This window comes from Pan troglodytes, chromosome 6, assembly GCF_028858775.2.
Source record: "Pan troglodytes isolate AG18354 chromosome 6, NHGRI_mPanTro3-v2.0_pri, whole genome shotgun sequence".
NCBI lineage: Eukaryota > Metazoa > Chordata > Mammalia > Primates > Hominidae > Pan > Pan troglodytes.
The window spans coordinates 30,484,640-30,501,821 of record NC_072404.2 but is presented as its reverse complement, the minus strand read 5'-3'; the positions used below and the strand labels follow the sequence as shown (position 1 = coordinate 30,501,821).

The 17,182-nt window shown below is 35.4% G+C and overlaps 1 protein-coding gene across 25 annotated transcripts in view; it reads right to left on the bottom strand.

The window, feature by feature from the left end:
* Positions 1-17,182, bottom strand: part of PALS2 (protein associated with LIN7 2, MAGUK p55 family member) — a 114,297-nt gene that overhangs the window by 15,341 nt on the left and 81,774 nt on the right. For 15 of the 25 annotated variants that reach the window (XM_009452527.5, XM_054687199.2, XM_054687204.2 and 12 more), the window contains 4 exon segments: positions 8,881-9,012; positions 6,915-7,014; positions 6,513-6,581; positions 3,950-4,111 (listed from right to left, as the gene is read on the bottom strand). In XM_009452527.5, coding sequence (XP_009450802.1) covers positions 3,950-4,111; positions 6,513-6,581; positions 6,915-7,014; positions 8,881-9,012 — 463 coding nt within the window. 25 annotated transcript variants of the gene reach the window in all.

Below are 17,182 nucleotides of genomic sequence, written 5' to 3'. Positions count from 1 at the left end.
TGACAAAAGCAGCATAATATTTGTACAATGAAAACCATAAACAGCATTAAAATGAAAACCTAAATAAACGGAGAGACATCTATGCTCATAGACTGGAAGAATTAATACTGTTAATATAGCACCTGTAATCCCAGCACTTTGGGAGGCTAAGGCAGGCAGATCACCTGAGGTCAGGAGTTCGAAACCAGCCTGGCCAACATGGTGAAAGCAAGTCTCTACTAAAAATACAAAAAAAAATTAGCCAGGCAGGATGGTGGGTGCCTGTAATCCCAGCTACTGGGGAGGCTGAGGCAGGAGAATGGCTTGAATCCAGGAGGTGGAGGCTGCAGTGAGCCGAGATCATGCCATTGCACTCCAGCCTGGGCAACAGAGCAAGACTCCATCTCAACAAAACAAAACAAAACAAAACAAAACAGATGGCAGTAGTCCTCAAGGCCAAGTTACTGGCATTTCTATATAAATTATAAGATAAGCTTCCAATTGCTGCAGAAAAGGTAGCTAGAATTCAATATAATCCCTCTTAAAATTCTAGCTACCTTTTCTGCAGAAACTGGAAGCTTATCTTATAATTTATATAGAAATGTCAGGAACCCAGAAGAGCCAAAACAAGCTGAAAAAGAAAGAACAAGTTGGGTTCACAATTCCTGGTTTTGAAACTTAATACAAATATACAGTAATCGAGACAATGTGGGACTGGCATAAGGACAGACATCTAAGTTAATGGAACAGAACTGAGGGTTTATAAATAAATCTTGACATTTACAATCAATTGATTTTCAAAAAGGGTGGCAAGACAATCCACTGGAGGAAAGAACTATTCTTTTTGACAAATTGTGTTGTGACAACTGGATAAGTGCAAGCAAAAGAATAAAGTTGGAACCCCCTCCTCACATTTGACACAAAAATGAACACAAAATTGATCATATAATCTGCATGGAAGAGTCAGTAGTATAAACTCTTAAAATAAAATACAGGAGTAAAATTTTGTGGCCTTGGGTTAGGGAAAGCCTTGATATGGTACCATATTTGATACGATATGAAAAGCATGAGCAACAAAAGATATATAAATTTGGACTTCATCAAAATGAAAAACTTTTGTATATCAAAGGACACCATCAAAAACACGAGAAGTCAACAAAGAATGAAAGAAAATATTAATATGTGCAAATCATATATCTAACAAGGAACCTGTACCCAGAAGATAATATGACCTCCTCTTACAGCTTAAGAAAAGGACAAATAACCTAACTGAAAAATGGGCAACCAGTTTGAACAGACATTCCTCCAAAGAAAATATATAAATGGCAAATATGTACATGAAAAGTTGTTTGACATGATCAGACATTAGGGAAATGCAAATGAGAACCAAAATGAGATACAACTTTACACCCACTAGGATGACTACAATCAAAAAGCCAGATGACAAATGTTGGTGAGGATGTAGAGAAACTGGAAACTTCATATGCTGCTGGGATTGTGAAGGGTATATACACAGCTGCTGTGGAAAACAGTGTGGAAGTTCTTCTAAAGGCTAAACATACAGTCATCATATAACCTACAAATTCCATTCCAAGGTATATACCCAAGAGAAACAGGCATATGTCCACACAAATACCTGTATACAAATGCTGAGTGTAGCATTATTCACAATAGCTAAAAATAAACAGTCCAAATGTCCATCAAGTGATGAATATATAAATAAAATGTGGTATAGCCATATAATAATCACTTAGCAAGGAAAAGAAAATAAGTACTGATAAATGCTACAACGCAGATGAGATCTGACATGTTAAGAAGCCAGTCACAAAATACCACATATTGTATAACTCCAGTATATAAAATGTCCAAAATAAGCAAATCTATTTTGACAGAAAGATTCATGATTGCTCCTGGCAGCAGGGGGTGAGGAAGTTGGTGGGAAATGGGTACAGAGATTCTTTTGGCGATGATGAAGACGTTGTAACAGCTTTTGAATTTTACAATCCAGAATTCTATTCTCCGCTAATTAGTCAAATAAAGGGCAGAAAATATACATTTTAAAACACAAAGATGCAGACATTACATTCCACATACAAGAGGATGTACCCCAGCAAAACAAGGTGATAAACCAAGAAAGAGAAAGAATGGGATCCAGGAACAACAGCTTCAACCCAGGATAACAACAAAGGGAACTACTCCAGTGTTAACAGCTGGGCAGCCAGAGAGACAGCATGTAGTCCTCATTGAAGCAGAAAGACAGAGGGTTCTGAGACAGAGGTCTCCAGGAAAAAAAAAAGAACCTGACTTACTGGATAAACAAGTCTTTAGCTTAAAAAACAACAAAAAACTGTATACACATATATATAAAATCAGGTAGTATAAAGAAAAACAGAACTCCAGAGATTCCTGGGTCACAGAAGGGGAAAGGGCTGTTCAAGAAAGTGAAGTTGAACTAACTGAAAATACAGCTATCTTTATATTGGAAGGACAGTCAGGAAGTCAACAGATAAGGCCTAAACTGCATAAAGCAGGAAACAGCAGACTAAAGACGTTATTAAGAAATATGGAACACAACCAAAAGAAATAGCAAAAACAATGAAAAGTGACTGTTTTTCATAAGTGAGGCAGGGGAAGAGAAGGGGTTATTTTTTTCCCCATTGTATGTCTTTAAGAACTACTTGCTAAAAATATTGGGCACATATGAATTTGATAAAAGCGAAAAACTTTTTACTTCACAAGTGCAGCTTTAACATACGTTGATTACAGTGAAGTTTTTGTTCTGTTAACCACTTTAGTAGGATTTGTCTAAATTTAGTGATTTACAATGCCTGCAGTAGAATCAGAAGATTTACACTGAAGGGATTATAAGTAGCACAGGGGGGCAATGACAAGGCTATTTCCCTAACTTTTAAGAATTTTAGCAATAAGAGTACTCACTGAGAATTAAACCCAAAATATACTGGACAAAACCAGGGAAACTCTAAAATTCAATTAAAAGAGATGGGGTTAAAGTTAGCCTAGGATTTGACTCAAAATAGCTTAAAGGCATTAATATACCTAAAGGAATGCCATGTTAAAAGGGGGCTTGGTCAGAAATAGAAGCACAGCAAAGGGAATGAAAGCAATGTTAGCTTATCTCCTGCTTTCTTCGAGGGAGAGAACATCTAAGTTCACAAGTAAAGATTCACGTATTTCAAAAACAAAGACAAATGTTTATTAGTCCCTACAGTCAGAGACAAATGTGTATTAGTCATTACAGTAAATCACTAACATCATCCAATTCCTTGATCTAATTCCATTCTCATCAAGCATACTTCTGACATGATTATTTAACTTTCTATGTAAATATGCAAATAGAGAAATGAATGCAAAGACCATAAAATGAGTGCTTGGTTCACTTAATGGTTATACTTCTCATCAGTACTATTTTATTCTGTACATCAGACTCTGTAACCTTAATGAATGCTGCCTGCAGTAAAAGATGAATCACTCTTATGTGCTATCAAAAATCAGGTTTATGACCTTGCACGACTGAGAGCTACAAGCCAGGCCACGTAAGTTCACACAGCTGTTGCCACACTGGGTATGTCCAAGGGTCAGAAGCTTTCCCCTTTTCTTTACACTAAAATGGCTGAAAAATCCAACTTTTTAGATAGACATCAGTACAAGAAAATCCTAAATGCCTATCTTGCCACGAGTCTTAAATGTAGGCATTTAATTCTAACATTTCTGAACTGAATAGTTTAGAGAAGCACTTGCCACCAGACAGCAAGCCAACAGCACTGCAGCACTATTTCAAGACAGCTATAGAATTACTAAATTTTTCAATGTCTTTTACTTGTTCACTTTCACTGCCATAAAGAAAACTTATTTGGGAATAACAATAACTAATGATAATAATCCCCCTTTCCTCCATATGCCCATACTCTTTCCTGCCAATTGCATAGCAAGGAAAACGCAGAAAACTTACATGGCACCGTAGTTCCAAATCTAGTGGGATTCAATACTATGAACCTGTTTTTCAAGCTTCTTCGGCCTACACCTTGAGCTCCTATCAATACTAATGTTTTTCTCTGGAAGGGAGGCATTTTGGCTACCTCCTCATATATCTGGATTTCATGACGATCAAATTCTAAATGAAAAAGGAAATGGGAATACAAAGTCAACTTTTATATACATGAAAGAAATCTCTGCAATTCTGTCTAGTAATGGCTTAGCTGTCTTGACAGTTAAATATCACTTGACTTGTACCCACTTAGCATAGATTTGTTTTCACAAATTTGGTAAAGTACAATAAATAATAATTATTTTATTATTGTTTTTAAGACCGGGGCTCACTGTCACCCAGGGTAGAGTATAGTGGTGCAATCTTAGCTCACTGTACCCTTGAACTCCTGGGCTCAAGGAAGTCTCCCGAGTAAATGAAACCACAGGCATGAGCCATTATACCCAGCTAATTTTTAATTTTTTTTTGTAGAGATGGGATCTTGCTATGTTGCCCAGGCTGGTCTCAAACTGCTGGCCTCAAATGATCCTCCTGCCTCAGTCTCCCAAAGTGCTGGGATTATAGGCATGAGCCACTGTGCCTGCCCCAGTAAATTATTTTATATCTTGCTTTAAACATCTGGTTCCATCCATTTGCCCTTAAAAATTTGTCTAATCAGGCTGGGCATGGTGGCTCATGCCTGTAATCCCAGCACTTTCGCAGGCCGAGGTGGGCGAATCACGAGGTCAAGAGATTGAGACCATCCTGGCCAACATGGTGAAACCTCGTCTCTACTAAAAAAATACAAAAAATTAGCTAGGCTTGGTGGTGTGCGGCTGTAGTCCCAGCTACTCAGGGGGCTGAGGCAGGGGAATCACTTGAACCCAGGAAGCAGAGACTGCAGTAAGACGAGATTGCGCCACTGCACTCCAGCCTGGTGACAGAGCAAGACTCTGTCTCAAAAAAAAAAAAAAAAAAAATTTATCTAATCAAGCTAGAAAAATTCTATGTTTTATCCTTACTTATCAGAGATTCTATCCACTGAAACTTATTATCAATTTGCCAGTAAAAATCCTTTAATATAAATAATCAAATTACAAACCAGTATATATAGAAAGCATGTAGCAAATACGGAGGACAGGAGTAAACGTAGCGTGGTTGCTTAAGTAAGTTCCACGGAACAAGTGACCTTCCAATTATATAAATGAATAAATATTGTATGGCAAATCTACAATTATCAGTTTGATTAGATTTCAACATACTGACATTTACTGACAACATACATTTAAATATTAAGATTTTGAAATTTACATATAAAATAAATTTTAGATCCAACTGTTTCACTAGAAACATAACCCAAAATTATAATCTTAGTCGATGGGAAAATTACAAATTTTCTATTTTGCAAAAAAGCCTTTTGGGCATATATTTTATGAATAATAGGGCCAAAGTGATGATTTGAAATATTATATTACCTGTTATTACTGTAACTCTCAATCTGTAGTAATAACACTCCTTCCTTAGCTTATTATCCTAATAGCAACTCTTTCTTTGCACAATTTCCCCACAGTAGATTAAACCAATATTAAGAGAAAGCAAGCCTACATCTTCCTTCTATATTATTTTCTTTTATGGTGTGCTATTTACTTTATTACCAGCATAGAGGTAGCTCTGAAGTCAAGAAAGTACTTTTAAAATTGCCAACTCCTTTGATTAAGCCTCCAGAAATTTCTGATTCATAGAGCCATTTTTTATTTCTGTCATCCTCTGCAACTGGGAAGAATAAATATAGTAGTTTCCATTCTTTCCCTTCCTTCCTATTTATTTATTTTTAATAGCCAATGAGTAGCCAATCCAGGTCTGGGGTCTTATTTTACATTGTTTTTAAAAATCTTTTCAGCTTTACTGAGGTATAACTGACAAACAGGAATTGTATATAAAGTGTACAACTTGATGTTTTCATGAATGTGTACAATGTGAATGATTACCTCAACCAAGCTATTAAACATATCCATCACCTCATATAGTTACCATTTCTTTCTTTTTAAATATATTTCTTTCTGTATGACTAAAAGATTTAAGACAGAATTCTATTAGATCAGACTAAGATTTATTTGGTTCAGTGCTATTTTTCTAAAAGTATCATGGTCAGTGTTATGGCAGGACACAGTTGCCCTAAACATAACTCTTTTAACATCTTGACAAAGGCATTCTATCCTTTAGAAATGGCACATAAATTACTATTTCAAAATTCTCTGGACAAATAGTTTCAATTATGATACTGCTTCTTGATTAAGACAAACAAAAATCTTAACCAATTTGTTTTGTGTTGTAAACTATACTCACAAAATAAAGCACATGGTAGTATATATAATGTGGGTTTTAAATAATTTATATTATATTGCACCATGTGTTCATATGTCAGCCCCTTGCAACTAGGTACTAATCTGAATTACATTCACTTAAAGCTGTATATTCAGAGTTTATGCCACACTAAATGACATATAGCTACTTCACTTGGACTTCTCAAAAAGTATTTAAAACCTACCTGCATTTCTGGTTGTGAGATACATCATCTTTTTCTTTTTTTTGCTACTTATAGTTCCACAAAAAGGTCCTGAAGGATGATAAAACAAATATAACTTAAGCAGTATATCAGAATATGAAAAAATTGCCCTATAGTATTTTACAGGGGTGGGAGAATTATCTCCCCAATGTTGCATCCTAGGAAGCAAAAGAGGGTGGAGGTGAGTTAAGCCACTGAATTTTGATACTCTACCAGCAGGTGGCAGAACGGGATCAAAAAAGATTACTTATGAGCGAGAGAAAGCAGAGGGAGAGATTCATTCTAGACATATTTTAAATAAATGCATTTGCTTATTCAGACAAAAGAGACAAAGAAAGGTGGTCACAAAGGACTGCTTGTTACTTATTGTGTCGAGCTCATCACCTGAATTGTCCCAGTCTCTTCTAACAAATGCCTTTCTCTTCTCTTCCAGGAACTGGCTTGGAATGAGACCAGCGCTTCCTCCCTCTTTTACATGGCTAGCCTAGAATCAAATTAATGAATTGTACATCTCAGTGACCAAAATTTGAGACCATATTCTATTAAGTAAGACAAGCAGTGGTCAGTCAAAAAAGTCACATTTGCTCTTAAAAACAACCTTGAGATTTAAATCCATAGCATTGTCAGTTAAGATATTTAAACAATTCAGCACTGAGGAATCAACTGGCACCTAAAATTCTTCATATCTGTCATCTGGTAGTGAAATGTGGGGACCAAAATACAAATTAAACTGCTAAAACTTCTTATTTGTGATACTAAGTTAGAAAAGGAAAATGCTATTCTAAATAAGATGTATTAACAGGACATTTTATCTAGCACCATTTAGTAAGATATTTACTGTCAACCTTAATCCTACTATGTTGGTATTTCAGGCCAAACCAAATGAAAAGGAGATACTATGTGGAAAATAAAGTGTAGATTTTAATTTATGCTACCAGGAGTCTGAATATCCCAAGAGTTTGTAAATTTAAACTAGGCGAAACTTCACCTAATGTAAAATAGCTAACTTAAAATAAGCTCCAAAGAGAAATATTTTAAAATAGTGGCTGGAGAACTGGCTGTTAGTGGTTTATCTCACAAAGTTAGTATTTCTATCCTTACAACTAGCATAGAAAATCTAGTATAACTTTAAGCAATTAAAATCCTGAAAAACAGAATTAAAGTAACCAACTATCAAAACGCAGGGAGAAACTGAGAGAATGGTGACAGGTTAGAAGAGAAAACTAAGAGATCGTATTCATAGGAAAAAGAAAAAAAAAGGAAAACTGGAATAATTCAATAAAGGAAACAGCCACAGAGAGATTTTTTAAATGAGGGATCTAAAAAAAGTTCAGGGGAAACCTCTTGAAATCATGGATTCTGTTTAATTTACCCATTTCTTAGCTGTCTCAACACATAGTGCACTTATACATAATGTTTTAAGTTAAATTTAAGGACACATAAGTAAGATTGTTCTCATTCTGTGATTTGTTTCTCCTTAGAAGTAGATCTATAATTTAGAGCTAATGTGAGTTACCAACATCTCAGTTAATTTTAGAATTTGGTGCTAAGTCCTGGATCCTTTCCTCTTACTCCTTGTTCTTTAGTAAAACTCTCATTTGCTTTGATAGTTTAAGGCATTTCAGACTTTCTGACTTGTCAGTTTTTCCAGTTCTGAATATTGTGGTTGTTAGCTAACATAAACAATTACAAAAACAGACTTATTACTGCTGCTAGGGGTTTCTGAAAGCTGCATTAGGAGAAGAAAAAAGAATACCATTAAACAGATCTTCTGAAAAAAGGAGGGAAAAATACAGTGATAATACACATCTCTTTCCATATACACAGATTTTAATCCAAAACCAAACAAAACTGATAGAGTGAACCTCCATTTCCCAATATCTGAGAAGAGGGGAGCAAATAGACATTAAGACCTTAAGAAATGATGCTTTACTTGCTATGAACGAACACGAGGGAGAGGAGACAAGAGACACACTTATTTCACAGTAAAAGTCTCCTACTTAAAATAAACAAAACCCAAGTTATCTTTTGAAAAGGGATGACCCAAGTGAGTTCTTCTTGGCCAATAGCATATTTTAATGCAATTACCCACGTGAAAAAAACCAATTGGTCTAATCCCTAAATCAATGGGTTAGTGCCACAGGCTGGTTAATTCTGCACTTATTAAGTTGCAAATTCCCTCCCAATTTGATCTTATGTCCACAAAATTAGTAGCCACGAAGCAGGAGCTGTTCATGTGGGAAAAATCATTGTAACAAATGCTAATATTCTTCCTGACTATTCAGATATTGATCAGATCTAAGATTAAAATTAGAAAAGTAGCTGAGGAACTTCTGAGAAGCATACTAACCTGCCACCAATTTGGATCTTCTCTATTTACAATCTGAAGAATTTCTCCTTTGGAAAACTTCAATCCTGCTTCTTTGCAAGGTATTAGGTTGTCATTGTATGGATTATAATCAAAATGACACTTCACAAATACCTAAAACACACAGCACAATTAAAAATACTATAGTTGTATCACTTGCCACTGAATTTAAAAAATCCTTGTCAAACCACTCTGATTTAATTGTAACTGACAATGTATTTAGTACTTCAGATAATGAACTTGTCTCTCATAAATGGAAATCAAGTTATTAGAATATTAACAGATTTTGGTATCAGAAAGATAATAAAACTTCTTCTCTACTTTAATATCTAACTTTAAATCAACAAAAGTTTGATAATCATTCTATCCCACCATTCTTCCACTTTTCTTCAATCTTTTCACTTGATTTTCCAACCAACACTGCATAATTTTTAATGCAAGTAAATGCTATGATCCAATTAACATCCTGAAATATAATATAGGTAGTTGATTTAAGGTATATATTTCAGATGTATTAGAACTCTGTGAAAAGGCCCTGAAACCAAAATTAAACAATAAAAGTTGATGTTGAAGTCAGATATGAAATATATTTGGTAGCCTTAAATACTTTTTTTAATCATCTTGCTCTGATTTATATGCTCATCTTAAATTTAAATGATCAACATTAAATTCATTGTAAGACAAATACTGAAGAAGTCTCGAAACTATTTTCCATTTTAAATTCATTTGTGTATACACATTTCTTTTACATTTGCATTATTAATAAAAGTATGTCAGTTAACACTGTTAGTTATGATCTCCGAAATTTGGACTATTTTGCTTATTTGCTTTAATTTAAATTCTAATTAAATTATGCATTTTTGGTATTTGATGGAAGGTTCAGACCAATTGCTGTCTTTCTTTCTTTCTCTTTTTTTTTTTTTTTTTTTTTTTCAGATGGAGTCTCACTCTTTCACCCAGGCTGGAGTGCAGTGGCGTGATCTCTGCTCACCGCAACCTCCGCCTCCCAGGTTCAAGTGATTCTCCTGCCTCAGCCTCCCAAATAGCTGAAATTACAGGCGTGTACCACCATGCCTGGCTAATTTTTGTATTTTTAGTAGAGATCAGGTTTCACCATGTTGGCCAGGCTGGTCTCGAACTCCTGATCTCAAGTGATCTGCCCACCTCAGCCTCCCAAGGTATGGGGATTACAGGCATAAGCCACTGCGCCCAGCCCAACTGCTTTCTTAAAACAGACTTGTTTTATATATATTTATAGAAATTCAAATGTTATCTTCTAAAGAATTGCCTTAGCATTAATCAGCATGTAAACTTTAATAAGAAAGCACACAATTAGTCAAAATAACAATGTTCTTTTTCTATTTGTTTATCATACTTCTGTAACCAACAAAATTCAAATAACACAAGTAGACATATTATTAGTGTGGTAAAAGTATTGTGATCGATGCATACAAAATAATTTTAAAATAACGAAATCTGGGAACATGTAATAAAAATCTTAGTTATTTATAATTAGATGATTTTCATAGAAAGCATTCAGAACATTTTCAACTACTCTAGAAAAGCTAAATATTAATCCTTAAATCAGTAGGTCAATAATTTTTTTCCTGATATATAATTTTAGATCTAAAAAGCAAGCATACAAACATTAAGATTGCTAAAGTGTGACAATTGGCTAACTTGATAATGTCATGCAGCTCCATGTTTTGACAACGGGAAAAAACCAAAATAATTAAATTTAACCAAAGGAAATTTAGTTGGCGGATAAGACAGAAAAATGAAGTACCAGAGAATGTTCTGGAATGACAGCATACCTGATGGATGTGTGCTGGATGCCTCTCCATATTGATGCAACTCTAAAAATATATTTGTAATTGCATAAATAAAGCCAGACTTTTAATTTATAATAAATTAAGAAAATATAAACAAACTACTAGACCATTTTATTACTTCACTCATTTGGTAAGGCAACTACCTCCCTAATTAATTGTCCACAAAGTATAATACCTGCAAGTTATAAATGATAGAACAAAAAGTTAAAGGTATTTGAGATCAGGCAGAGAAAAAGGATTGGTATGCAAAGTTATAAAAATACCTGCATACTCCTTACTTCTCAAGAAAGATGCAGTGATTGAAGAATAGCAAGAGAATCCTGTCATCTAACCATGCATGTGATTACCATTCTTATGTGTGGAACAGAATATATTTTGTAACCATAAAGCTCAGACGTTACAAGATAGTCCAAATTTCAAATATTCATTCCTCCAACATCTGTCAAATTGTTATGGAAATGCCATTATCTGTGGAATACAAACCACATCTCTCAAAGGTAAAAGATTTATAGAACAATTTATTTTTTTTTTTCATTAATTAAGGTAGTTTTAGAACATTACTGTTATGGTCAAAAACTCAGATTAACCTGATTTTACTTTGAACTTTGAAAATTTGTATGAAAAATCAACCCAACCTTTGATCTAACCATTTTGTAATGACTCTAAAACCATTAAAGATATGACTAGATTTAGTACAAATGCAATTTAAAGTGTTGCACTTATAGGCTATGGATGTTAACTGTTCATTCATCATTAACTAAACACCACCTACTAAAATATTTCTATTTCATATTCTTATTACTAAAAAGAACTGAATGACCAAAATGATTTAAAGTACAAAGAAAAGGAAGTACAAATGGCTTTTAAGCATAGGAGATGTTCAACAACCTCACTCAGAGTAGAAATACAAATTAAAACTACTTTATAACATTTTTTCCTATCAGATTAGCAGAAATCCTTGTATTTTATAACATTCTATAAAAGAACTGTGGGTTAATAGGCATTTTCCTAATAGGCTTGTGGAAGAATGGTTCAACCTCTTGGGAGGACAATTTGGCAATAGCTGTCAAGATTACAAACGCATAAACCCTCTGACCTAGTAATCCATGTCTGGGAATGTATTCAACAGCTATGTTATGCAGATACATCCAAAATGACTTATGCACAAGACTACATCATTCCTAATAACAAAAGATTGGAAGCAACCTAATTGTTTAACAAAAAGGAACTGGTGAAACAAATGATGGTATGTCTACATGATGTGGCACTATATATAGTCGTTAAAAAAGTGTGTGTGTGTGTGTGTGTGTGTGTGTGTTTGTCAATAGGAAGTGTAGGCACCAATAAGGAAATATCCTCAAGACAGATGGTTAAGTGAAAAAAAATAAGGTTCAGAATAGCATGTGTACTATGCAACCTTTCTATGAAAAAGGAGGTGAAAGGTGAAAAAGGATATGTAATTTTTATTTACTTGCATATGAATGAAGAAATTCTGGAAAGATAAATTAATAGCAAAGTTTGTTACTGGTTGGGGGATGAGGACTAGGTTGGTAGTGGGAAGGATTCAGAGGGAGATCTCAACTGAATACATACTTACATTTTTTGATTTTCAAACCATGGGAATAATTCACCTATATAAAAATTAAAATTTTAAGGTAATAAAGATAAATCACTCCCATTTGGATTCAGATGAAGTAACAAGGACCCTCCAACTTGAAACAACTAAAAACTATGTTGACAAAATATGTGAAACAATGTCTTTCAAGATGTCCGAGATCAGGCAATGAAGATAGTGATCCTAAAAGATGGAAGAAACAAGATGAGCTGCACAATTGCCCCAGCTAACTGCAGAGAGAGTTTCCAGGCTGCAAATCAGGAAGGGAGAAAGGTGAAGCCTGATGGTCTCTAAGTTGAGGAGATGAACTGGGAGACCTGGGAGATCAAGGTGGTTACAGTGCATGGAATACAGTATCAGTGAGGAAAGCCTGCACAAAGAGAGAATTGTGAGGGACTCCCTCTGTTTTCAACTGAGTACTTAATCAATGCATGTGTATGAGGAAGCTACCTGCATCCTCTCTCTGTGTAGCTCTTTCCTCAATGATGGTAAAGAATCATTTGAAAGCATTACAGGGAACTATATATGGAAGTTGTATACGGTCAAGAATAGTTTCTGTTCTCACCAGGCCAAGTGGAAAAACCTTCGTAATTCACAGGAGGTGGGGTACAATACTTAGAAGGGTTATGAGCTAAACTACATCCTGCAATCATACCTAATAAACCTTAAAAAGCAAGATTTAAAAGAATCATCTGTATCCTAGAACAAAGGTTAAGAATGGTTGTTACTAAAATGTCAAAAAATAACAGATGTTGGCAAAGTTGCAGAGAAAAGGGAACTGCTAGTGGAAATGTAAATTAGTTCAGCCACTGTGGAAAGCACTTTGGAGATTTCTCAAAGAACTTAAAACGGAACTATCATTTGACCCAGCAATCCCATTACTGGGTACATACCCAAAGGAATATATATCATTCTACCATAAAGACACATGTACACATATGTTCATCATAGCACTTTTCACAACAGCAAAGATATGAAATCAACCTAGGTGCCCAATAATGGTGGACTGGATAAAGAAAATTTGGTACATATACATCATGGAATACTATGCAGCCATAAAAAGAATAAAATGTCCTTTAAGCAACATGGACATAGCTGGAGGCCATTATCTTAAGCCAATTAATGCAGGAACAGAAAACCAGATTACTGCATGTTCTCACTTGTAAGTGGGTGCTAAACATTGAGTACATATCGACACAAAGAGGGGAACAACAGACCCTGGGGCTTACTTGAAGGCAGAGGATAAGAGGAGGGTGAGGACTGAAAAACTACCTATCAGTTATCATGCTCACTACCTGGGTGACAAAATCATTTGTGCACTACACTCCAGAAACATGCAATTTATCCATGTAACAGACCTGTACACATACCCCTTGAACCTAAAAGTTGGAAGGGCCGGGTGCAGTGGCTCACACCTGTAATCCCAGCACTTTGGGAGGCTGACGCAGATGGATCACGAGATCAAGAGATCGAGACCATCCTGGCCAATGTGATGAAACCCTGTCTCTACTAAAAAAAAAAAAATTAGCTCAGCCTGGTGGCATGTGCCTGTAGTCCCAGCTACTTGGGAGGCTCAGGCAGGAGAATCACTTGAACCCAGGAGGTGGGGGTTGCAGTGAGCCGAGATCGCGCCACTGCACTCCAGCCTGGCAACAGAGCGAGACTCTGTCTCAAAAAAAAAAAAAAAAAAGTTGGAAGAAAAAAAAAGAATATTTCTAATACAAAAATATCCAGCACCCAACAAAGTAAAATTTTTGATGCCTGGCAGCCAATCAAAATGGCCAAGCACGCAAAGAGGGAGGAAATAACCTATAACAAGGAGAAAAATCAATGAAGAATGACCCAGAAATGTCAAATGTGCTAGAATTAGTAGAAAAGGACATTACAGTAATTGTTTCAACTTTACATATTATATTCATGGTTCAAGAAACTATAGGAAGGATTAAGTCTATTAAACACATGCAGATATAAAAAAGACCCAATCTGAACTTCTAGAAATGAAAGCCAAAATATCTGAGATGAAAAATACCCACTAGGTGTGATTAACAGCAGATTAGACATTGCAAAAGAAAAGATTAGTAAACTTGAAGACAAAACAATAGAAAATATCCAACGTGAAAAATACAGAGAAAAAAGGCTGAAATAAATGAACTAATCAGTGACCCACCGGACAACTTCAATGGGCCTAATATACATGTAACTACAGTCACCAAAGGACAGGAGAAACAGAAAAATAGAAAAAATGTCTGAAGAAATTATTGTCAAAGTTTTTCTAAATTTGATGAAAGAAACAGTTTTCAACAAACTGAGCTGGAAAAATTGAATATTCATATGCAAAATATAAACTTTGATCCTTTCCTCACATCCTATATAAAAATTAACATACGGTACATGTATCATAGACTCAGAGGTACAGCATAGATAGAACTGTAAAACTTGTAGAAAACAAATTGGAGAAAATCTTCATGACCTTAGGTTATACAAGGACTTCTTAAAGCCACAAAAGGATGACTCAAAGAAAAAAAATCATAAATTGGATTTCATCAAAATTCAGAACTTCTGCTCTTTGAATGACATTGTTAAGAGAATGAAAAGACAAGATAGAGACTGGAAGAAAGCCCTGGCAAATCCCAATTCTGATGAAGCACTTGTATAATGAATCCATAAAGAATACTCAAAACTAAGAAAAACAATTCAACAAAAAAATGGACAAAATATTTGAAGACACTTCGCCAAAGTGCACAGAAGTATGGCAAATAAACACATAAAAACATGTTCAATATTATTAGTTATTAGGAAAATGCAAATTAAAATCACAATGAGATACCACTACACACTATTAGAATGGCTAAAATTTTAAAGACTGACCATATCACATGTTGCCCAAAATGTAGAGTAATTGGAACTTTCATATAATGTTGGTGGAAATTTAAGTTGTTATACTAACTTTTGAAAACGGTTTAGTCATTTCTTCAAAAGTTCAACATATACCTACCATATGACTCAATCCTTCAACCCCTGGTATATACTCAAGAGACTTACATGTAAATGTCCATAGCAGCTTTATTTGTAAAAGCCCCAAACTGGTAACAAAAAAATGTTCATCAGCCAGGTAATGGGTAAACAAACTGTTGTGGTACAGCCATGCAATGGAATATCACTTGTCAATAAAAAGAAATGAACTATCAATATACATAACATGAATGAATCCCCAAACAACTATGCTGAGTGAGGGAAGCTAAACAAACAAATCAAACAAAATCCAAAAAAGAATACATGTATTCCATTTATATAAAAATATGGCAAATGCAAAATAATTTAAAGTGACAAAAAGCAGAGCAGTAGCTGCCTGGAGTCAGGGGTGGTAGAGAGAAAGGGAGTAGGAGGGAAGGATGAGAAGTGGACACAAAGAAGCTGGGAGGCCGGGAGCAATGGCTTATGCAGGTAATCCTAGCACTTTAGCAGGCTGAGGCAGGCAGATCGCTTGAGCACAGGAGTTCAAGACAGCCTGGAAAATGTAGCGAAACCCTGTCTCTACAAAAAAAAAGAAAAAATACAAATATTAGCCGGGTGTGGTGGTGCATGCCTGTGGTCCCAGCTACTCAGAAGGCTGAGGTAGAAGGATTATCTGAGCCCTGGGAGGCTGAGGCTGCAGTGAGCTGTGATCATGTCACTGCACTCCAGCCTGGGTGATGGAGTGAGGCCCTGTCTCAAAAAAAAAAGAGAAAGAAATGGACACAAATAAATTTCTGGGAGTGTTCATCATCTCAATTGTGTTGACTTCATGGGTATATTATGTATGTCCACATGTATCAAATTGTACACTTTATGTTATTTATATAAACTTTATCTCAAGGATATTTTAAAAGTAAAGATAAAAACAGTAAAAGTATTGAGGAAATATTGCACAGGAATACACTATGCTTATGCAAATGACAATAATTAGTGGGAGAAAAATTAAATGGATGAAACGGCTAGAAAAACAGCTCCACCTTGACCCTGATGTTAAATCAGAAGGTGGCTAGTAATTCATTTGGGAATGTGTTGGCTAAACATGGTGCAAATGTTGCTTATTGAACCTACTTCTTAAACCATAGTTCCAGGCCCATCTGAATCTGCATTTCAGAGTGAGTGACAAGATGGTGAACAAAGTGATTCATTGCTAAGAGATTTTCCATGACACTAGCTGAGATGATCAAGGAAGGATGCTCTTTTTCTAAAAATTTTCAGTGTACGAACTTGGTCTACTTCGTTAAATACAGATGTACACACACATTTTTGAGAACAGCAAGATAACAAGAAGATATGTTTGGTTAAACAAGTTTTGAAGGGCAATCCACGTTCCTTTCTGATAAATATCTGAGGGCCACAAATTGAAGCCTCAGCCAAATAAAAAATTTTATTTTAAAAATCATATAAAAATTAGCCAGGCATGGTGGCACACACCTGTAGTCCCAGCTTCTTGGAAGGCTGAGGCAGGAAAATTACTTGAACCCGGGTGGTGGAGGCTGCAGTGAGCCAAGATCACGCCGCTGCAGTGAGCCAAGATCACGCCACTGCACTCCAACCTGGGTGACAGAGCTAGACTCTATCTCAAAAAAAAAAAAAAAAAAAAAAAAAATCTACTAACTACTAACCTAGGCCAAAATTATACTAATCATAATTCTTAAGTTTATATCACTGGTTCGTGCAAGGACTGCTTTTGTCGATTCAATTAGTTTTAATAATATAATAGACAGCTATGCACTTGCCACCTAAAACTAACATTAAAATCCTACTTGATTCTCCTGCCCTCATTCCATCCCATCCCATCATTCGGTTTCCCCAACCAAGGCAC